This window comes from Myodes glareolus, chromosome 15 (assembly GCF_982192425.1).
Source record: "Myodes glareolus chromosome 15, mMyoGla1.1, whole genome shotgun sequence".
Lineage (NCBI taxonomy): Eukaryota > Metazoa > Chordata > Mammalia > Rodentia > Cricetidae > Myodes > Myodes glareolus.
The window spans coordinates 47,255,724-47,279,662 of record NC_142040.1 but is presented as its reverse complement, the minus strand read 5'-3'; the positions used below and the strand labels follow the sequence as shown (position 1 = coordinate 47,279,662).

Genomic DNA, 23,939 nt, shown 5'->3' with positions numbered 1-23,939 from the left:
GCACCAAAAAACTTTTGAACAAAACCTGATCCTTCACGTTATCTGTGTCAGGTCAGTGTGTCCATACTTTCTTGCCCGCCTTATGTTAGAGTATTATTAGATTTAAACAAAATCCAGCCAGCTAACATTAGTAAGAATAAATGTTAACTGCAATTATGTATACAATTTATAATTAAAATGCATATAACCAACCAATAATTTCTTTATGAGCTTGTAAGTCCCTACATGAAGTCTGACATAGAAATAAGCAAAAAAATAGATAAATAAAAATGGCCTAAATTAATTTCCTGAGACCCACAGAACTAATGAAAACTGGTACCTATTTGGAGACAAACTGTGAGGCTCACCTAGGAGAGCAGTGCCTGGTGTATGTGTGCAGTGCGCCTGGTGTATGTGTGCAGTCAGAACAACACGGCTAGATGAATCCATTCACATTTAGCTCCAAGACATAACAGAGATCAAGGCCAGAGAAAAAATAAAATGCAAAAAGATGACTAAAAAAAAGTCACAATTGCAACGCAACAATAGGTCAGCTCTCAAGTCCAACCATGACCGACTCCCAATTTAGCACTCTCCCCTAAGCACGCTGGGCTGTGCACCAGCGGAGCATGACAACTGCATACAGCGGTGATTCACAAAGCAGGAACAATTGCTGATTCTGAACGTTTAAAAATAAATTCTAACAGAGGACTGTCGGGATAGCATGCAAAACATTAGGGAAGTCCAAAGGTCGGGACTCTCGTTTAATAAGAACCTGGAGGTGTTTATTTGGACTTTACATTCTCTGGGTTGCTAATCTCCTATTGCCTTGATCTGCTTTCCTGATCCTAAGAACGCACTGATGTGTTGAAGGTGCACTGAACTAGGAGGGCTTGAACTGAGGCTTATAAACAGCAGCCAGGATTTGGAGTTCATCCTCATCATTCTGAATCTTTTTCATGGTCTCCAAAAGGCCAGAAAAAACAGAAGCATGAATACAAAATATAAGAGTTAAAACATTTTAAGTTAGATGAGTGGTCAATGCCTGCAGGCCCAATGCCGTAGGAAGCTGGAGCAAGAGGATCATTAAAGCAAGGAACTCAGTGCTGACCTGAACAACTCAGCAGGACTCCAAAAAGAGGTCCCGCCTAATACTAAGGACTCTTGATTTCACTAAACTTCATCATAACCTTTATTAATTCCCAAACTCTACTACTTCCAACTATTTCCCTGACATCTTTCTCCTCTTCAATACCTTCGGTACTTTACAATTTTAGTTTTCAATAACATGCCTCAGAACTTTCTGGTACTTGCTTCCTTGAGATCTCTTTAATTCTTTAGATCTGTATATGAAATCCTAGAACTACACTTTGCAGTAACGAACAACTCTGACTAAATGATAATATTTCTTGCTCATATAACAGTACATTTTAGGACATCAAAGTGCACTTAATCTCATGCAATCGGCTCATGTTTTTCATACAGCAGAATGTTCTAGGAATTGACTATTCTCAAGCTACCAGCTGCTGGGAAAACACACCAAATTACATCCCATCACCTCAGAATCAAATGGCCATAGCCTTTCTAGTTTTCAGAACAATAACCCTGACATGGTGTCCACTCCAGGGCTCCGGGGACCTCCCAAGCATTATGGCCTTTTCGGATGCTCTCCGTTTCCTTCCTCCCACTCCCCATGGTATGTTGTTCATCTCCTATCAATTCCTAATAGCTTCTGAGCTTGCTCAAGGCTGACCCCATTCATCTCTGCATCTACAGGGATGAGAGGAGCACTAAGCAAACCTCAGTGACCGATATATGCTGTCTGGATATTACAGCCTGATTCAGAGCCCTCTGACAGAATTGGAGTTATAAAATACCATGGACTAAGTACCTGTGGACTGCCTGGGGCGTCTTTCTGGCTCTCAGAAATATACTTGCACAATTCCAGTATCTCTGGGCTCAATATAAGTTCATCTAACAGAAGGGATTGAAAGGGGATCACAAGATTTGAGGAGAACGGCAAACAGGTGGGGCAAAAACTTATCAGGCCTGTCGTGTGCAACACAGAACTTTAGAGGGAGAAATGAAACGAGTTTCTGAGCCTTCCACTTGCTCCTTCCTGGCTGCCAAAGCTTGTCATAGCCTACCACAGACACTGAACTCTGGGCTCAACATTTAGCATTAGAAGTTAAATATTCTCTGATGTTTAGTCTCCAGTACAAGGCAGCCAATATCAGATCTCTCTTTAGCTTCAACACAGTATCACAGAAGCCTCTTAGTCAGCTTGCTGTGCCTTCTCCCTGGCCACCCCTCACCATGACGAAGAAAGCAAGAGGATTATTTTCTACACACACATGCACTTCATTGGGGAATGCTGTTCATGTTACTGATCACATGACTGTCAGGTCACCATGGTGACTGATATGAGCCATAATAAAAATGGACTGGCTAAACAAAGAAAATCAGGTACACCAAGTACCCGACCAGAAAGGCCAGAAAGAACTTGCTCTCACCAACTTTATCCTCATAGGACATTTTGACCTTTCCCGCATCTCCTCAGTGGATCCTAACAGTCTGCAGAACACCAGTGGAAACAGTTGGCTCAGAGAACTTTTGCTGTTATTATTAATCTTATCTGTCCATTAAGTAACAGTTTGTGGTTACAGGGAGACTCTCAAAGGAGAGAGTATCCTACTGAGACAACGGATATGGCAAGCCATGTCCTTGTGAAGAAGTGTCAGGGTTGAGGTCTTAGGATAGAAGTCCCCTTTCTTCAACACGATCATCACCATGGCCAGACTTTCACTATCTCTGTAAAGGCCAAATCCTGTGACTGTTAGCATCTGGATAGCAGAGTCCAGGAATAAGTAGGAAAAATCCTCCCCACTCACAAATTGCAGTGGTAACTCCATTTTTCTTAGTATTACTCTTTTCTTTTCCTTTAAAAAAACAGTAGAGGGCTTTACTGACAAACTCAGACTTCTATAGTTTAAAAAATATTAGCTTAATTAAATTCCCTAAGACATATTTCAAAGCTTTATTGGATGTTGGATTGTGTCATGTCTGTTTTTTTTTTCCACATTGAAAGTTTTTGTTTGTTTGTTTATTTTCTCAAGGGTTTCTATCCCAATAAAAGAGCAAAACCATGTAAGAATGTCTATGGTCTTGATTTTATTTTTTGATGGTACCAGGACCTTGTGGGTGCTAAATGTACATTTTACTACAAGGCTATACCTCAACCCCCTTAAAATTTCATTTTTTAAAAGGTAGACTGTTTTCTCTCAAACTACATAGACTAATTAGCAATGAGACTAGAAAAACTGACAAGTTCTTCATGACGGAACAAACACAAGCAGAAACTATCATAAAGTATGAATGAACAAAGGGATACTTTACTAACTGGGAGTACTTTTCAGTGTCGCCAAAAATGACCTCAGAAATCTTTCACATATGCTGCTCTTAGTAACACATTGTTTAAAACAAATGAGATTAATAAACTTCAAGGGGGTAAGTAAGAAAAAGATAAAATAAGTATCAAAATCTGTACACGGACTTTGCTACAAGGGAGATTAGACTAAATCGGAAAAACCATTCCCGAAGACTTAGTGTCAACTTCAGAACGACACAACTATGACTCTTCTTATTCCTTCAGAACCCAAATCTCTCACGGTAATAAAAACAAAATATAAACCTTCCCTAGAAACAGGGCTCTCTTTTGTATTCTGCCTTCGCTTGTTTACAGTCAATGTTAAGGGCAACTGAAGTACTCTGCCCCCCTCCACCCAGTTTCACCCCTGGAAATAGATTTCAGCATTTGCTATTGAGAACAAAGTAGTTGGTGCATGCTGTTAGCAGAGATGGCATTATCAGAAAAGTTCTGCAAGGTCAAAGGGGGTTTAGAAGAAGGCGACACAGATTCTGGGCTCAGTCTCGCTCTCTAGCTTCCCTGGAATATTTCATTTCTAAGGAGTGTGGTTTGTCTAGCTTTGGAAGGGAAACACTAAGGTCGGTCTACAGTGATGGAATGGAATCAATCAACATCGTCAATAGGGAAGGGCTAGGAGAATGCTATGTGCTGAAAGAGTCGGGATCCGAAGGGCCAATCCGACAAGAATTTGTCAGGCTTGACTAATAGTTTCTGTCTTCTAACAGAATGGCATCATTGCACCCCATGCTCATAGCACACAGAGTCCTTGCTCCTATGGAGCCTCTCACCTTCTAATAAAGAGGGTGGGAAGGTCTGCAGAAAGGCTGGGAGAGAAGGCCTCTCTGGTTCCTTGAACCTGAATGAAGTGTGGGAGTGAGTCGCCAGGGTGATCTTGGGGAGAACATTCAAAGCAGAGAGAATACCAAGGGCAAAGGCTAGGAGGCAAGATTGTGTTTGCAAGGCTCCAAACTTTCAAGAAGGGCATAGCACAGTTGGAGCTAAGTGAGAGAGAGAATGGTGGCCGTGATTGCAAAAGGCAGGTAGGCTAAGGAAAGCCAGGCAGTGTTGACTGATTCAAGATGTTAAAGAGGAACTCTTTGGTCCGTGCGCTTGATTACAAGCAGGGTCTCAAGCAGCTGGAGGACCTTTTGGACACTTTGACAGGGGACTAAATATGGGTGAAAAGAGGAAAATACAGAGTAGGGAGAGGACTCTGGAGCACTAAAGATCCACATTTATAGAGATGGAGTGCACGCTCAAAGACACCGTGGTGATGGTTAAGGTAGGGGTGAGAAGCATGGCGATGGTTCAGTTTGGGGTGAGGACCATGGTGATGGTTCAGGTAGGGGTGAGGATGGCAATGGTTCAAGTAGGGGTGAGGACCATGGTGATGGTTCAGGCAGGGGTGAGGACCATGGTAATGGTTTAGGTGGGGTGAGGACCATGATGATGGTTCAGTTTGGGGTGAGGATGGCGATGGTTCAGGTAGGGGTGAGGACCATGGTGATGGTTCGGGAAGGGGTGAGGACCATGGTTATAGTTCATATAGGGGTGAGGACCATGATGATGGTTCAGGTAGGGGTGAGGACCATGATGATGGTTCAGGTAGGGGTGAGAACCATGGTGATGGTTCAGAAAGGGGTGAGGACCATGGTTATAGTTCATATAGGGGTGAGGACCATGGTGATGGCTCACGTAGGGGCGAGGACCATGGTTATAGTTCAGATAGAGGTGAGGACCATGGTGATGGTTCAGGCAGGGGTGAGGACCATGGTTATAGTTCAGATAGGGGTGAGGACCATGGTGATGGTTCAGGCAGGGGTGAGGACCATGGTGATGGTTCATAGTAATGGTTCAGGTAGGGATGAGCACCATGGTGATGGTTCAGGTAGGGTGAGGACCATGGTGATAATTCAGGTAGGGGTGAGGGGTAGAGAGATTATTATTTCCCTAGCTGGGCCAGAAGGAGAATGAGACTAAGGGAAAAGGGAGATAATTTCATTTGTGGCTATATTGTGGCTGAGGGGGCTCTGGAACATCCAGGAAGAGTCCTCTAACAGGAATTAGGAAGACAATTCTAGAGCTCACCAGAGAATTTCAGTTGGAGACGAAGGCTTTCAGAAACTACTGTGTGAAATATAATGGTTGGCACAAAAAACGTTTTAAATAGTACCCAAGGATGGCAGAGAAGATGTAAGACCCAGAGGACCAGAGGTGGAGCTCCACGTCCTGTTGGGAACTCACAAAGGGGGGAGGGGGACTAGACATCTGTGGATCCAAGTGATGTAACTCAACCCAACTTTTAAGGCCTTTAGCAAATAGACAGAATGAAGATAAGGGCAGCATACCATAACTGGATGTATCTTTAAAGTTATAACTTAAGCATTCCAGAAATCATAAACGTTCAAGTAGCACTGATCCCGGCATAGTGACACACAGGAGAGGTTACAAAATCTGCCCCCGGGCTATTAAGTATCTGGTGGGGAAAGGCGGTAACACAAAACCTGAGGAAATAAAAACGGAGAAATCACTTTCTCAGGTTGCTTTCTTTCAAACTCTTTATTGATGGCTTTCCCACCAAAGCAAAGGGAGCTACGGCCAGAAAAAGGGATGCAAAGGAGTCTCTCTGAAACCTGAAAGGGTGAGTCTGGGTAAGACAGGGGCAGAGGCAGGGCTGTGGGCAGGCAGCCTGTGAGGGTAAGCTGGACATGGGTTGGCACAGATGGAATCAGATTCCCAGCCCTGGCACCTACCTGCAGTGGCTTGCCTCCATTCTGGACTATTCTATTGGGCTCTTCATGTGGATACCATGACCAACAACTATAGCTGCCTTAGATCGGGAACCATCCACCTGCCTCGACATCTCACTGACCTCAGACACAGTTAAAGCCTTTACTTTGCATGCACATGTGAGAGTAACATTTAAAGAATTCCCTGATACTTGGATTCCCTCAAAGTTGAACAAGCATCTGGCCATGTAATGAATTACTACCTTTCTTTGTTCTTTCCCACTAAAATGTAAGTGCCATCACCTTTAGTAAGCCAAAGAAAACTAAAACCCCAGCTAAACGGCATGGTCCACTGCGGCTCAGTGGCCTGCGAGTCTTTGAAACTGTGAGGAGACAGCGTGTTACCTTTGCAGAATGCTCCATGGTGACCACCACCTTGGTTTTGGAACTGGACACTAAATCCATGGCTCCTCCCATTCCTTTCACCATTTTCCCCTGTAAAACAGAAGCAGAAAATGAGTAGCTGTGTCACCATTTACTTCCATCGCAGAAGTACCCGTTAACTGGCCAGAACAGGAAAAACTTTCTGGCCATCACTACTCAGTTCCTGAAGCTTTGGAACCTGAACTTTTGTTATTCTGTTAGCCTGTGGTGAAAGGATGAAGTTCAGAATAACGTGTGAAAATACATTTATTATTGTCGCTGATGTGGTTATTGTTAGTGTATGTGTGTGTGTGGGTATGTGTGTGTGTGGGTATGTGTGTATGTGGGTATGTGTGTATGTGTATGTGTGTGTGTAATGACTCAGAGGTAAATGTGCATGGCGTGCAAGTACAAGTAAAAAAGCAACTCCTTCCACGTTTTCAGAGATTCTCAGGATCGAACCCCGCCCATCAGACTTGGGCTGCAGGTGCTGAACCTGCTGCTAAGCCATCTTGCCAGCCCCCAGGATGAATATTATAACCTCACGTAAAGACTAAGTGTTACTAATTCAATTTTGTTGACAATTTATTGGTAGTAAAACAATCAGTGAATAAGAAACCAAGATTGCTGCGCCAGCACGGCAACTGTCGTTCTTCTGAGCTAGGGACGTAGGGATTAACACGCAACACAGCTTCAGGTTCTGCAGACAAGCCTTTATTCCACTTTCTCACACAGTATATATAGCCCTCAGCAAGGGAGGCCAAGACAGCAAAAGCAGGAAGCTCATCACTGTAACTCAATGGCGTAGGGGTAAACATCCTTAGACACATTGCTGAAAACAACAGGTTGTTCCTGTTTTTGTTCCTGTTTTCAACCAACTGCAAGAGTGCAAAACAGATCAAGTGGGTGTGCAAAGGCCTGTCCTCTAGGGACCCAACAAGATAAGAACCTTTGTAGAATTCTTGCAAAAATATTTGATTGAAACCTGACACCCACAACCTCCACTTCCTTCTTTTAAACAGGTAGTTGCTGTTACTGATTTTCCCATCACAGAGGCTCTCTAAGGCACGCTGGGCTCCCCACAGATTCATATTAGCAGGCAACTCTCTAGCAGGGACTGATAATGAAGGTGGTTCTGTCTGTCTACCTCTCCAGCTCCAGGCTTTCATCTTGCGCCCGGAAAAGAAAGCGCAAAGGAAAGGAAAACCACATTCCAGTCGAGCAGAACCAGAAACCAGAAGCTGCATTCAGAACCGTCTCGCCATCACTGATCTACCCCTACAAACCCACCCCTTCATGTTCATTCATTATTCATTGATCCACCGCCTTCTAGGTGCCATGCACACGCAGAGATTCCCACTGCCTGCCTGCTCCGTCTCCTGGATACAGAGTTTTGGAAAACACAGGTGTTTCCAAAGATGATGAAATCAGCCCTCCCACAGCTCAGTGAAGACAGGACTTCTAACATTGAAACACATTTATTTATTTATTTATTTATTTATTTATTTATTTTTTGGCCCAGTCCTCTTGCTCACTTGTCAGTAAGTACTCCCAGAGCTCTGAGGAGATTACAAGGGCACCTGGATTTAAAATAGGACCTCAAATCCATGGTTCCAGAGACATACTCAGAGGCAAACGCAGCAGGATGCCGGCATGAATTAGGTGAACGGCATGTACAGAAGGAAGAAGTAGCTGGCTACTTTGTGGCTTAGAGCCTGTCACCAAGGAGATGGGGAGCGGCTGGCAACATTAGAGGGCAGAGGCGCGTGGAGGATGTTCAGTTGGGTTCAGACAGGGAAGTTGGAAACAATGCAGAATATCCACGTGGAGATGGGCAGTTGTAACTTCTCCAGGCATTGCTGTGACCCTTCGTCAGCCAGAACTTTAGCAGACTGGCCATCAGGTCATTGTATAGAAAACACCAGCATCTTCACAGCTCAGTAAAGAGGAGAAAGTTACAGACAGAAACAGAAAACTGAAATCCAGTTAATGGGCTATAAATTCCTCAAATTAAAAAAAAAAATAATCCTGGGTTAGAATACACCACAGGCAAATTTTGAGACACAATGAGTACAAAGATTTAAAAACATGAGTACAAAGATTTAAAAACTTATCACAGCCTCTAACAGGAAGCTTGCCCAATTTAACTAAACCTGATGCACATGTCTGGAATCGTTTCAATTAGTTAAATACCTACAGAGAACCTCATGGGTACGAAACACCGAGCTGGCAGAAATATAGCATTTTAAACAATTGTAGAAAAGCCACCTGTTTGCTTCTATTAAAAAGAACGCCCACTCTACTCGCTCGCTATATATGAGGTCCTCCATCGCTCAGTTAAGTGATTTGATGCTCCCCAGCTCCCGGAAGCACGGGCTAGAAATTTCACAGCACCATTCTCAACACTTGAGCGCTTGCTTCCAAAAGTGCAAAACGTCCAAGATTGGAGCAGAACACCTGCGTCGATTCTGTCAACCTCTGTGTGACACAGGCAAAACATCAAACCTCTCGGAATTCGAGTTCAGTATCTATAAGAATAAAATAAGACTGGACATCTTTGCCATAGAGCTGTGATAAATCCCGCATAAGACAATGTATAAAAATGTGTAACAAATAAAATTTACGAAGATATTCATGTAGGTCTTTAGTCAGGCAACTCAACTTGTTGAGTACCTAGTGTAGGCTTAATACTATACTAGAACTCTTCAAAAACAGAGTCCTTTTCTTTTAAATGTTCATTGCCTAGTTAAAGGAAAGTAACCATGGCCATTTAAAAAAAGGCTTTAGACCAAGCAAGCTTTCTTTCTCTGAAAGCGGCATTCCACACTTCTCCCTTATCCCCAGGATGCAGCTAAGTGACCTTTCACTGAGTCCTTTCAGCATGTAATTCTATTATTACAGGGATTTTTCAGCTTTGTCCTTCCCTCCCTACTGGCTCCTTTCCCCCTAACCCATAAATAACTGGATGAGGGAATTAAGCCAGCACAGGCATGTTCAAGTTGTGGCAGAACACTAAGGATGCACCTGGTAAGTGTGCCTGCAGAAGGGATGGAAGGAAGGGGAGACAACAATGTGGCTAAGAGGGATTTCAGTGAACTTATTCACCAGTAGAGCAGGGCTCTCAGACCAAAGTGTTTCCAGTAGTAACAGCAAACCTTTCAGGTACCTGGTTTTCTTCTCCTTTAGTATGCTTGACACATTGGAGAAAGAAAAACAGATGTTTCCTCCCATCTGAACTCCCCAAAGGTTTCTGAAACAGAATCAATTACTGAAGGAAGACAAGTGATTCTATCTAGACTGGCATGAAAAATAGAAAAGCAGTTGTCTAAGGCATACTCATCACCACCCTTTAACTCAGCTTATCAGCCTTCACTGGAGACCCAGCCACTGGCATTTCCCACTCTACCGCAGTGAAGACTAGCAATGCGCCTGAATTCCAGACAATAGGAAAGAAGAGAGGCAATATTTGTGACCTCTAGGTGCTGGCCCACAACTATTCTTGTATGCATTCTCCATGTTCCTTTTCCTTCTACAGTATAAACATAGGAAGACAAGGTGAATACAGATGGGCTCTCTTCATCCTGGGTCCTTACATGTATAACAAAGCACACTTACTTAGAACCACATTCCCCTATTCATCATCAATGGAGAGTGAATGTTTTGGGCGCCAGATCACTGAAACTGGAAGACGTACTTGACATAGCGGCTGGTGTAACTAAGTCAATGATGTGGTGACCATGATACATGGATAGCAAAGAACTCAAGGTGGAACCAGAGCCAGTTATATAATGGGGCAAATGGAAGGGGACCAGCAAAGCTCCTCAGAGGCAAGAGGAAGATGACTCTTCCAGACACTACGCTGGGCTCCAGAACTCACTGCTCTACCCAGACGCCCAGCACATCACTTGACATTTAAGAAGGCACAATATTCTTTCTCTGTGAATGACTGAGGGAAGAGAGTGAGCGAGTGCATAGAGTGGATTTGTTAAGAGAGCAGCTGAAGAGGAATTCAACTTCCACACTCATCTTCCTCCGCAACTCAATATCCTATTCAACATGCAAAACAAAAGGCTGAGAAAATAAAAACGGAACTAAGGAACTAAAAATACACCTTTAAATAAATGGTGAGAGAAAGTTGTCACTTGCAGAAAAATAGGCCTGTGATGCAGCAGAGGTTTGGGGCACGAGTTGAGCACCGGGCAGTGTGACACCAGGTCCAGCCTCTTTAAAACTCTCATCAGCAAACACCTATTTCTTGAATGGTCCAGCTTTAGATCTGGAATGTGTCCCATGTAGCATAATGGGGAGATGATTGCTGGGTGTTCAGTTATAGCCATCTCATCATTTCTCATTTAAAGGCTGACCCTGATATCGAGCATGAAAAGAATGCAATAAAATGAGCTAGAAATGTAGTATCTCCATCACCACAGCCACACAACACTTCTAAAATTATAATGCTCCAACTAGGATCCTTAGTCCATAACTCCTCACCCAGCCTCTGTTATACAAGCACCACGGCAGAAATCAGAAATAAAAGACCATTAGAATTTTCAGTACAAACCTAGAATATAGACTTTAATTTTACAAGTCAATATTTTGAATGTATTTCATCTGCTTTGTTTCTATTTATTAAAGCTAGAATTCTTTTTAAAAAGTAAAACCATTAAGGTATTAACATTAAAGACAATAATGGATCAAACTACACAAATATTCAGTTATATGCAAAAAGAAATAGTAAATCAAGCTTTGACCACGATCATGCAATTTGTGATGACTTCACAAGGAGTTTGAATATTTTGGAGAGTACTGCAAAAAAAATATGCTTTAAATAAAACAGAAAACATGCTGAAAATTATTCATGACACCATCTTTTTCATTAGGCCATAAATAGCAATGGATCAGCTCTAGATTTGTTACTTTTTAGTATTCTGGTCTGAAGTGAGAAGTCATTTAATCATATCCAGAAACAATTTATAGCGTTTTTTAAGTGGTGGCATGTGCCACAGTAGGAAATGTGAACTCACTGGGAAGGATGGCTGTGGGGCGATTTATTAATAAAACTGGCACTTGCTGCTCAGTATTAAACACCAGAACACGAAGTATCCACCTCAATCCAAATATAAGCCTTTTTATTTCTGTCTTCCCTGTTATTAAACAATGCCCAAGGGAAGCAAAGTTCTCCTTCGCATGCTCCCAGTTAAAGAGCAGGAGGCAAACTAAGATGGCTAAATAATAACATTTGTTGAAACCTAAAGAAAACAGGTTATAACTGGTTTTCTTTAGGGACAAGGAGGATTTCCAGTTTGCTTTGGTTGTAAAATGCTTCCAGCAGAATTCTTCCCTTCTTGCATTACACCTAGTTTTCAAAGCCTAGAAAGACAGCAACTTTCTTTTCACAGATTTAATTCTGTTTCCCCGGACAGGTGAATTGATCATGTAAATGAACTAGTTTGGGACTGGAAATATAATTAAATTCTCTATTGCTAGCTAGGTAAAATTGCTTATGCATCATAAATATCAGTTATCCATCACAAAGTGGCCTTTGCAAAAGCAAAATATAATAAACTTGGCATTTCCTTTTAATAAACACTTGTATTTTTGTTCTTGCACGGAACTGTCTTGTCAGCTACAACCCGCCTTGGCGCTCCTCTGGATTTAACCCTCAGAGTCTAACCTTGGCTCCTTCCCAGTCCGTGCCTTTGCAGTGACAACTGGACTCAATGAGCTCTCTGGCAGTTGTCTGCTTTGGGAGGCAGCTCTGGAGTTCACATCCCCGAGGCATTTTACAGTGTGTCCCACCAACCACTTGAAACTACCCACTCTAAGTTCCGATGCACAAGCCGGACCTGGTTCTTCAGGCCCCTTTGGGGACTCTCAGGTTCCTTAGCATCCTTTGCCCCAACCATCTTAGTATGATGGTCAGATTAAGAGTTCTGTACTTGGGAGACAGTTGTGTAGCTTGCTCTGTCTATCTTACAGTAGGATCAGGATCTAGTCTGGGACATGAGCTAGCTTGTTAGAGCCCATTCCATATGGTGGGATGCTATGCTCAGTCTTAATGGGGGTGGGGGGAGGCTTGGTCCTCCCTCAACTTAATGGGCCAGGTTTTGTTGACTCCCCATGGGAGCACTTACCCTTTGGCAAGAGTGGATGGGAGTTAGGCTGGGGGTTGGGGAGGTGAGGGAGGGCGGGAGGAGGGGTGGGAGGAAGAACTGTGATTGGAATGTAAAATGAAATTAAAATTTAAAAAAGGAGTTCTGAGCAGCTTGAGCCGTGGCTCAGCAGCTAGGAGCGCCTAATGCTCTGCTCTAGTGCCCGAGGACGCAGGTTCGAATCCCGCCTGGTGATAATGATAATCGATAAATCGATCGTTATCAATAAATTGGGGGGAAAAAAGGAGTTCTATCCTTGGCCTATAGCTTTTGCCTCTACCTTTCCTCCAAGAGTGATTTCATCTGCTCTCGCTAACATAAATTGTCTTCTTCGCCTCTGCTGGCATTTCCTGTTCAGGTCTCCCCTCTGAGCTTCAGACATCAATGTCTTAAAGGCTGCACAGGTCTCTGGGGCAGCCTGATGGCTGATTCCCAAGTTTCCCCTCCCCCCAATGCCTTGGCTGATGGGATAGATATTCCAGCTTTCACTGAAGTCATATAGTTCTGGCCAATGAAAGTGATGTACATTTCAGGACTTGGTGACAAGACTTCCCAAGAACGATCCACATTCTAAGTTGGAAATGGCCAAACCCGAAATTCAATCACAGTCTATAAGCCAGTAGTTGCTAGTCACAGACACTCATCTTAAGATTAAGAGAACACAATTTATTTTTATAGTGTGTTAGTATTTGCCCCGGCTCAGTGTGGGCCTAATGAAATCAGGTGTGTCCATCAAAGCAAATCTTGTTTACCTATTAACTTCCTAGGTCATCTACCCCAGGATCCAAATCAGAAACATTTCCAACTCCTGCCTCTCCTTTATATCCCCAACCACAGCAGTCCCTCGGTCACTAAGAACTCCAGCTTCCCAACACTTCCTGACTGAACAATGTTCTCACAACTTCTCCCTGCCAGCTGTTTCCAGCCTTGTGCCTCCCAGAGCTCTCTAGCCGATGGAATTGCTCTAAGTAAGGAGCTGATTACATTCTTTCTCTACTTTAATCCTCTAAGTGGTCGCTCTGTATATCCAGGTAAAGTATGAGCCACTCGGCCTGGAATATAGCCAATGAAATCCTAACCCATGCCCCCCTCGTTTCCTGATTTCCACATTCCTATTACCATGGCAGCAACAGGGAAGTGATCAGACATTACATATGGCTGTCCAGTGTGCCTTCAGAGCTGATCCTCAGTCAAGTGAACCCCAGTACATCTTATATAATCAACCATGATTATTCCTCTAGAAAGTCTTCTCCAATTTCCACCCTACCTCATTAGCAAAAAGAGATGCGGGACTAACCACCCATGAGTATTCTCACAGAATCACGAATACTTCCATCTTAGAAATGATCACATTATTTGTATTAATATGGAGCCTGCAGTCCCTGTTGGGTAGTGACAAGGCCATATAGACATTTACAGTTTAAGTCTTTCTTACGAGAGGGGAACTGTCTGGTCAGTGGCCATACTCTTACAATACAGCGACCTAAATAGGGGAGCCTCCAAGCCCCCATTCAGCTAATGCCATGTCTGAATTTACCAGTGCTGGTGCTCTAAAACCCCTGACAGATAGGCGATCATCAGCCACAGATGGAACGCCTTGCCTTGATAGCTAGAACGTAAGTCCCTCGTCTTCCTGTTCAGCTCCAGCCCAACACAGTGACTGATTAATAATGGAGTTTCAGAGTTGGTGTTTAAGTAAAATTGAATTTATAGTTAAAGTAAACTCTGTTTGTAAAATACAGAATTTGAGAAGGAAAGCCAAAAAACAAATTAAAATTTGTTGTTTGACCTACAGAGAAAATAACAGCAAGGAGGAAAAACAAAATCCAAAGTCAGGAATGATGCTTATGGCTGCAATCCCAGCACTTCGGAGGCTGGGGCAGGAGGATCACTGTAGTTCAAGGCCAGCCCCAAATATATATTGAGTTCTTAACCTGTATGGACTACAGCAAGAGACCCTATCTCAAAAAAACAAAACCAGCTAATAAAAAGCCCAAAGTATTAAAGATATGGTAGAAGGAGCTAGGGGAAGGACAGAGGAGGACAGGAACAGGAAGGGCAGAACACTCACAGCTAGCTCAGAGCTGAGCTGAAGGCCTCTTCCTGTTTCCTACTTAGAACAACTGCAAGTTTCTGCCACAAAGAGGAAAGGGAAATATGTGCCCAAGAATAGGCGAAAACAAGAACACCTCACGATGTATGCATTACAGAGGTGATTCAAATCTCTCTCCCTCCCTCCCTCCCTCTCTCTCTCTCTCTCTCTCTCTCTCTCTCTCTCTCTCTCTCTCACACACACACACACACACACACACACACACACACACACACACACACACACCAAACCATCTGGCCACCTGAGCTCCCACCACTGTTACCTCACAACCACAGTAGCTGGTGCTGATGCAGACATTCAGGGTGTTTCTCATTGTTCCCTAGAGCATGGGGTGTCATCGGTAAAAAACACCGATTAAGGGAAAGAACTGGACCTATAAGAGGTGACCAAAACAAGATGTGAAACTGAAATCTCACTTTGGGAACAGTAAAGGTAATGTTCAACAGTTGCTTCCGTGGAGATGGAAGCAGAGACAAAAGCGTAATAGAGACTGCAGGACTCTGAAACTGACCCTCCAAAACAATAACTTTTTTATAACCTCCTCAAAAGTGGGGTACTAAGTAAAGGTTATTTCATAAAAATACCAAATATATTGAATTTGTTGTTGATTTTTCAAAGGAGGAAAATGTCATTTTAAAGTTAAGCACGATAAAAAGAACTTAAGAAACTTGATAACCTAAGCCATGGCCATGAATTAACAAATTCACATTTACTGGACACTCTCTTCTGTCTCTGGGCATACAGAATGCTTTGCTTTGAACACCTCAGAGTTCCTGAATGTCCTCCTTTGTTCCCAGGATGGACTTAGATCAACAATGCAAATTCTAAAGCCTTAACACCCACTATTCTCTTTCAAATACTCACAAAGAGTAAACTTTATTTCCCTAGAAGTACAAGGAATACATTCTACTATAATTTATAGAATTATAGAACAAGTTCCATGTATCAACTTTAAAATAGTCTAGCCATGTATATTTTATAGTTCTAGGCCAAATTTCTGAAGATTTATTCTCTATAGAAACTGCTTATATCACTTTATCACAGAAACTATAGCGGCAAAACTACATATTTCTTTAGGATACTGTTTGTTTCAAGTGAGCCTAAAAAGCAATTCCTACTGTAAATGAAAGATGCCTTTTAAAACCATGATCAGAATCTTCATTGATTTATTATGGGGTAATCTATAACAACAGGTTATGTAGACTAGAACATGGCAAAAGTGTAATAGGCTTGAATCCTAAAGAAATCAACTAACTTCATATATGAAAAGTTTGGTACCTACTGTTAACCACAATGAATCTCGCATACCATAAAAGAGCAAATACCATCCAAGAGTGCTTCAATAGTGTTCTTATGAAATAGCACTCCAATGAAAAAAACCCAATACATCTAACATTAAGTGTCATCTGTTATATCAAGGCCATTAAACACAGCTGACTATAGGGAGTTAGAATGCATCCTCTTTTCCTAAGCTACAAAGGATGTGAGACTGCTTTCCTTTGGTGGATGCCATTTCTAAGGAAGCCCATTATAGAGGTTAGCTTCTTTGCCACAAAGTCACAAATGAACCGTCTCATCTATCTTCTGGACTAATAAAATGGGCAGTCTGAGAAAAACTGCTATTTCTCGCTATGCTCAAAGCTGTGGCTTCAGTAGTCACTGAGTGTAATCATAACACGGCGAGATGATAATAAACATCACTTGAGCTGCCTTATGTTTACCTCCTTGGCTTGGGCACCTTCAAAGGCATTGGCAGGAGGAACTTGAGCAAGGGTTTCAGAATAGATATGAGGTGTTTCTATTTAGAATGACTAAGCACTATGACAATATAAATAAGTTCCAGAGACATTCATTAAACAAAAACAAAAATAGGTACCAGCACCATATTGAAAATTCCAAAGATTAATTTTTCTAGATCACCAAGAGGGAATGTGCTAGAATCATATGAAATCATCCACATAAGACCAGCTATGACATACAAACACACAGATTCTGTGTGCTGGGTTCAACTACACATTCTAATGGTTTGAGGATGTAGGGGCTAAAAGGCCTCATTCACCATCACACAGCTATTTCAAGGGCTTACGTCTCTCCTAGGAAGTCCCTGGATAATCCCTACGAAACAACAGCTAAAACAAAAACAAACATTTTTATGGGTATGCACATACGAAGATACATCGGTCTCTTGAACAACTCATTGGCACGGATTATTAAGTTCTGGCTGTGTTTTGCAATCGGAAATAGCCAGTCTCAGACATGTTCTTTTCTGATCCAGGACGTGAGAACCCGAGTCATGACAGAGGCACACTTGCCTCGCCATCACCTCCCACCATCTGCAAAGCTCTGAAGAGCACATTACAGAATTATTGTAATTACACTGCCATTTCTGACAGCTGGATGGAACTTTTACAGCGAGAGGCATGATGATTGAGAGAACATTACTGAAGAATACAGGGAAGCTAGCAACAGGGTTTTTATCTGCGGCATAAAGGATAAAAAAAAAAACAGAGTAGAAGATAATTTAAAAGTTTTTTTTTTAAAGCCCACTAAGGGAAATTATGAAAGAGCATGCTGTAGTCACTAAATGCAGGTTCTCTATTAAGCAAGTAAAGGTTTGGATGAAGGACTACAACATCATTTGCATCTACATTAATTATAAATACTGGGTTGACACCTCAGCTAATGCCCAGTTGGAGGACTGTGAAGAACCAGCTGGGCGTGGTTGGTTATGAACATTCATGGCCAACTGGTCTCACTCCGGCTTAGTTAGAAAGCCTTGTTCTTTTATTCCAAGTGCAACTCTTCCTCTGTGAAGAGCACACCTTGCCTGAGAGGAGGTCTAACTCTGAAGACTGGGACTTGGGGCACCACTGGCCACCTAAGCATCACTGCAGACAGACTCCAGTGGGAAGCCTGAGCTCCCGGAGTTTCACCAAAGGACCACAACCGTAGCCCTTCTGGAGAACTAGGAATATGGAAGACCTGCGTTGATACAGGAAGGGCCAGGGGTCCTGACGTCACAGGCAAGGGCCACTTTTGGAAATCAGGTCTCATTTGTACACTTTGGAACCAAGAGTGTTGCTGTAAACTAAAGCTGGCTCTTCTTCAAACTACGCACAATGAGGTGGCAATCAGGCTCTTTTCAAATACCAAGATTGGTTCAGGGGATTGCTTTGAAATTAATTAGAGACACAGACATTTGGGAAGGAGCTGTGTGTTTTGTTTTTCTTCTCCCCCCCCCCCCCACTCCAGTAACTAGGTTGAAAATGGAAAGTTGTTTTTATTTTTCCAAACACTTTATGTGAGGCAGTGGGGACTCGTACAGGTCTGGGAACTGAAAGGCTGGGAACGGTGACAACCCCACGGCAGCCAGCACAGCTAGGACCCACATCTTGGTTTTAAAAGACCAGCTTTTCAAGAAGAGACAGCACACCACTTGAGGAAAGAATTACTTCACAGTGAGATGAGCATCTTCTGTAAAGCCAGAATGTGAGAAGCACTCAACTAAGAAAGATAAAAATGGGAGAGTCCCACAGAGATTTAAGTGTGAACAATATCAAAATATCTTCCAGGGAGGACGGCTAGACTTAGAGCAAGAAAATAAGTAGCACTGAATTAAATCAAATGAATCAAATGATGGTAGGAAATAAGAAACATTCTCTCTCTAGAACAACTGTTTATGAAAGCACACAGCACTTCTGTTTATCCTCAGAACTTCTGACAACAGATGTGTAAAACTTTCCTTCACAGCAACAACCCTCCACCTCCAAGTCTGATGCCTGTGGTGTGCTCGCCAGTTCAATGCAATCCTGACTTTAAACATCTGGTGTTAGTGTAGATCCACAGGGAAAGGACTTGGTCCCACAAGAGTGACCTTCTCACACCTCAAAGGACAACTGTAAATATTAACTCTCAACATTTCTGATCGCCCACCTATCAGGTCAGCAGCTCCCACAACCTCCTCTCGGGTTAAGGAGTTGACTAAAACAGGCCGCTGAATCCTGGGAGGCATCTGACTGCCGGTTTGTTACAAAGGACTCACCGAAAGACTAACCAAATGAAAGAGGTACCTAGAACAAGGCACCAATGCATGGAGTGTAGGGCCTCTGCGTTGGGTACACCACCTGCATGACTGCTTTCTATATCCATAAGTCTCAGACTCCATCATCTAGGGCTTTTGAAAAAGTCTCACTATGTAGGCATCATTGATGAAATCACTGTCATTGGTCACTGCACTGGATGTCCATCCCTAGTCTTCCCTCTCGAGGGATTACAGTGACAGTTCTATTGAACTGGGGTCCATCTCATCATGGCTCTGGACCCTGAGTCACTTAACCAGCCTAATCTCAGGCACAGACAGAAAGGACTTGTCATCAACAAATGATGCTCCCATTACGAAATTCCAAGCAATTTTGAGAACCAGTGCACATTTTTCTACTATTACACCTTCCCTTCAAAAGGTAGTACTTCTCCTTTGACCTTTGAAAGGGGATAAATGCACTGATCTACTTTTAGAGAATAAAGCTGTATTCTAAGGAAAAGGGAAAAGGAGAGCCAGTATTTAATTGTGAACAAACCTGGAAAACCAAGTGACAATGGATAGAATGCGCCATGTGATGCCCTTCACTTCTAAATCTGAGAACATTTTTTTTTCCTATTCAGCATTGTCTCTTTTACCAGCCAAACTTATTTTTAACTGGTTAAGAACATCAGTCAGTGTAATATGGGCACAGTAGCCCATGACAATGATCTCAGCATTATAATCACAGGCAGAGGAAGACTACAAGTTTGAGGTCAACCTTGTCTACACACCGAGTTACAGACAAGTGAGGACCATGTAGCAAGACCCTGCCACCAAACAAAACCAAACACAGTAAGTTAAACATATCAATAGAGGAACACTATATTTAAACACATATACATATCATATAATGTTTAGATCGATTTAAGCACATCTATCTTCTCAAACATTTATCTTTTAGTGCAAAAACTTTTAAAAGCCTTTCTGTGTATATAGTGTCATAGTGCTATACAGAGTCAAGGTTCCATGAGCAGCGTAAGAAATTCTCACTCCAACCTAATAGTAATTTAGCACTCATTAATCAAGCTTTCCCTACCTGATCCCCTCAGAGAAAATTATCAGACGAAGCCTTACTAGGGGACATTCCACGGGCACCTGATCAATGGTTTTCAAAACAGGCAAAGTAATGAAAAATGAGGAATGACAGAAGCTATCATGTACTAGATAACACTAGAATAATCGGTGACCATTCTGGGGCACTTACATCTCCAAACGAGTCTATTAAAGTTGTATAAGAAAAATATAATATACTAACCCGATATGGATCTTGAACAGAAGGCATTACTAGAGGGGAAAAACATGGAGTCCACACGTAGACTATTTATGTAACAGAGACATGTCAATATGTGCTTCTCAGTGCTGACAAATGCGGCAAAGCCGTGCCAGTGCAGAACTGTAATAATGGGATAAACTCTATTTGATATCTGATGCTTTCTGTACATCTAGAATTATTCTAATAATTTTTAATTTCTTAAAAAAATATACTTCCATTCATTATTTGCTCCTTTTGTGGCTGTTTTTCTATCAAACTAAAAATAAAACAGAAATTTGATGCTCAAATTTTCCCCTCTAGGAGGCTGTTTTTCTATCAAACTGAAAATAATAATAAAAAAAAAATTTGGTGCACTGATGACTCTTTAGAAAACCTAACTCTAAGAATAAGTAAATTTATGACACTTTCTATTAAGATAAAATCTGTTCTCTGGCAATAATTAGACTTTATTCCATTACAGAACCCAACATTTAACAATAGAGTGGCTACCATTATTTAAAAATAAACAGATAATTGTTAGAACTGCAAATATGGGCTCTAGGTTTGTTTGTTTTTCATTTTTGTAATAATAAATTTTGCCACCCAAACATTGTCCTTTTGATTGGCCTATCCTAATGCTAGGCATCTTAAATTTCTAAAAAAGCCTTTGTTATACCAAGCGTAGCAATCAAGACCTCCTAAGATGAATCACAGTATGATCAGCATTCAAATATTATGAATGCAACTGGACTTTGTTGTACAATGAACTGCTTCTCTCCTTTGTTATGATTTCTTTCATTCATATGTACATCGTTTATTAAACCTCATCTTATAAAGGTAATTCCGTATTAGGGAAGGAGGAATGTTATAATTATATTATAACCATAAAAATAAATAAAAATGGGTTACTTATACTCCTTTATTAAAAACAAAAACATGGAAAAGTTAACTCAATTACCTAAAGTTATAAAACAAGTCAGAGGAAAAAGAATGGGATGAAACTTTTTTCCATGTCCAGAGAGAAGTAATTGAATCCCCACAGAAGATGTTTCCTACCCTAAAATACCCATTAGGTTGAACTTACTGCATTATTTTCCTTTCTTATTGTTTCTAATCTGTTGGATGGTGTTAATTAATTTAATTAAGAGGCAGACTGTAAGCCAGGAAATGTCCTACATAGCTTCAGTTTGGACAATTTCTAAAAATAAAGTTAGATTCTTCAGGACGCAAATTATAACTTTCCAACGTCTCTATAAACAAACCACGCTTCTTCCACCACCCTGGAAGTTGTGACTTACGAAAATTAAATTTCCTCCAAGACAATACTCATGAGCAGCAGTTATGTTCAGAGTGGTAATGTGCTGGCTGACAAAAATCTGTCAGTGCCAGAGTCCACTTCCAAAAAAGTTTTAAAAAGAAAAGACAAGCAGCCGTGTCAAATTCAGTGCCTGCCAATGATGGCAAGCACTGGCCCAGTAGCCTGCCATAGAAACTGTGACCCTTGAGCCCTGTTTCCCATGCTTCGTTCTGGGATAAAGTTAGTCACAGACACCAAACCTAGAAGTCAAGTCTGAGATGGGGTAGGGCAGTGGGTGTGGGGCACTGACCTTCCCCACATCTAATCTCTGGTATCTGTTCCATCCCAAAGGAGTGGGGGGAGACAAATGTATAAATGGTGTCTCTTCAAGGGAGCTATTTCTGTTTAATTTATGGACCATGTTTTCAGTTTCTGATTACTCGGAAATGTTCTACATTGCAATAAGCCAAACAGACAACAAAAAGCTAAAACATGTCAAAACCTGTTAGAGGGAAACAAAGTTTATGCTCTGTACATGTATAATTGTAACAAAATAGGAATCAGGTATTTCACCCAAAACTGACTCTTGAAATTGGTGCACATTTAGCTTAATTTGGATAACCTAAATATACATGATCTTATTCATAAAAAGTTCTCGGTAGTTGAAGGGTTGTTGAAATAGCGCAAAGACTTGCTTGAGTTTCAAGTGATAAAATGAACAATACTGACTTCATTGGATACAAACATATTTTTTTTAAAAAAAAAAACCTGTATTCAGAAATTCCCTGCCATACTGGCATTCTGTCTTAGGGAGGAAAATAGAAAAAGATATGTAAAATCTGGCAATTTGCCAGATTGTAAAAGGGTCTGAAGAGAGGAGGAATGAGAGATGTTTTGAAAACTCAATGTTCATTTTTCATGCCTTACACACTTAACATAAAGTCAAAAGGAAATCTTGATGATTTAAAATTTTTATGTCACCATAGTCTATGTTCAAATAAAGTAACTGCTATCTCCAATCCTGAAAAAGCTGTGATCTGACCCAGCACTGCTCTTGGGCCTACTCACCCACACTGTCCTATGTGCACGACTGCGTGCTAGAAGCCCTTTAACACCGACCTGAACACAGAAGGAAAGTATGCTGGAAGCGACCCAGGAACCCTTTCTACAGACAATGCCTCATCTCTTCTGCTGTATAACTTCCATCGTTTTCCACAAGTTTAAGTGTGAAGTTATTTTCGTGAGTTTCTAAGTAATCTGTAACTTGAGTTATGATTGTTTTTTAACCAAAAGCTCATACAGAAAGAATATGTGGTAGATGGTAGAGTTTTCTAACCTTGGATATAAAAGTAAAACAATAATTATAACATGAATAGTGTGTTTTTTACCTCTGAGTTGACTTTTAGAGACCAGTCTATACTGAAATGATTCCATATTGCCAAATTCTTGGATTACCATAGGCTCAGCTATGGAATGTGGATAAATTCTGATTCTCAATATGCTAGAAGTTTAAACAGAACACCAAAATTCTGACATTTGACCACACCTTAATAACTGTTTTTCCTAACTATTCTGATTTCCTATTATATCAGAATACCTTTAGAAATATATAAACTAGCAGGTTGATAAAGTTAAGATTTTAGAGTTAAAGTCTATTAGAATTTATTAAATCTAAGATCTAATTTTACAGATTAGATTTGCTTGTCTAAGTCATTGTGGTTATATCAATCTGGATTTTATTCAGATCTTCAGTTACACAGTCAAATTGCAAGAGCTCAGTAGTTACCATACTGACCAAATCACATGCTGCCTTTTCTCCAGCCCAGTTAGGGGTCTGCACACTGCCACACTGGTATAAACCCACAGCTTGTTTGCAGCAGAGACAAAACCAAAATTCAGGTCACAATTTCTATCTTTATCTGCCCTGGACTAAGCCATTATCTGTGAGAACTGATGAGGAATCTGAGCACAGAAAACATCAGGCTAAGTCACATATGAGTTCATCTAATTTTCATGCAAAATCAATCATGAACTTGACCGCCAAGGACATCTAACAAATTCCAAAAGAGGATAAGAAGAAAAAGTTCCCAAATATTTGAAATTAGGAAGAAAACTTTTCTAAAAGAAAGCAAAGCCCATTAAAAATCATCCAGACAGTAACAAAACTGGGAAATGCACATCAAGGCTTATGGAATATAATTAGTCACGCTCAGGAGAGCAGGGGAAACTTAAATGAACTTATAATTTATAATTAAAAGTACGGTAGATAAAGCAAACATTCAGCTTTCAAATCTAGAGCTAGTGCCACAGGAGAGGAGAGAATTAACCAAAGGAAAGAACGAAATTACCAAGTCAAATGTTTCCCAGTTTAAAAGGCAGAAGATTTACACACGCTGAAGAAAAATCAGAGTATAAAGATGAGTATAAAAACAATTTTACAAACTTAATTAAAAGACATACAGTGAAAAACTAAAAGAGAATAAATG

General features: G+C 41.3%; 1 protein-coding gene and 1 non-coding gene across 2 annotated transcripts in view; one reads left to right on the top strand and one right to left on the bottom strand.

The window, feature by feature from the left end:
- The window catches only part of Oxct1 (3-oxoacid CoA-transferase 1), a 121,450-nt gene that overhangs the window by 13,500 nt on the left and 84,011 nt on the right, over positions 1-23,939 (bottom strand). Inside the window, exon 14 of the mRNA XM_048428499.3 lies at positions 6,541-6,630. Coding sequence (XP_048284456.1) covers positions 6,541-6,630 — 90 coding nt within the window. The remainder of the gene's footprint in view (positions 1-6,540; positions 6,631-23,939) is intronic.
- LOC125397725 (small nucleolar RNA SNORA5) lies at positions 21,582-21,710 on the top strand. The gene has a single exon (XR_007231142.2). It is a non-coding gene; the product is annotated as a small nucleolar RNA SNORA5 (small nucleolar RNA).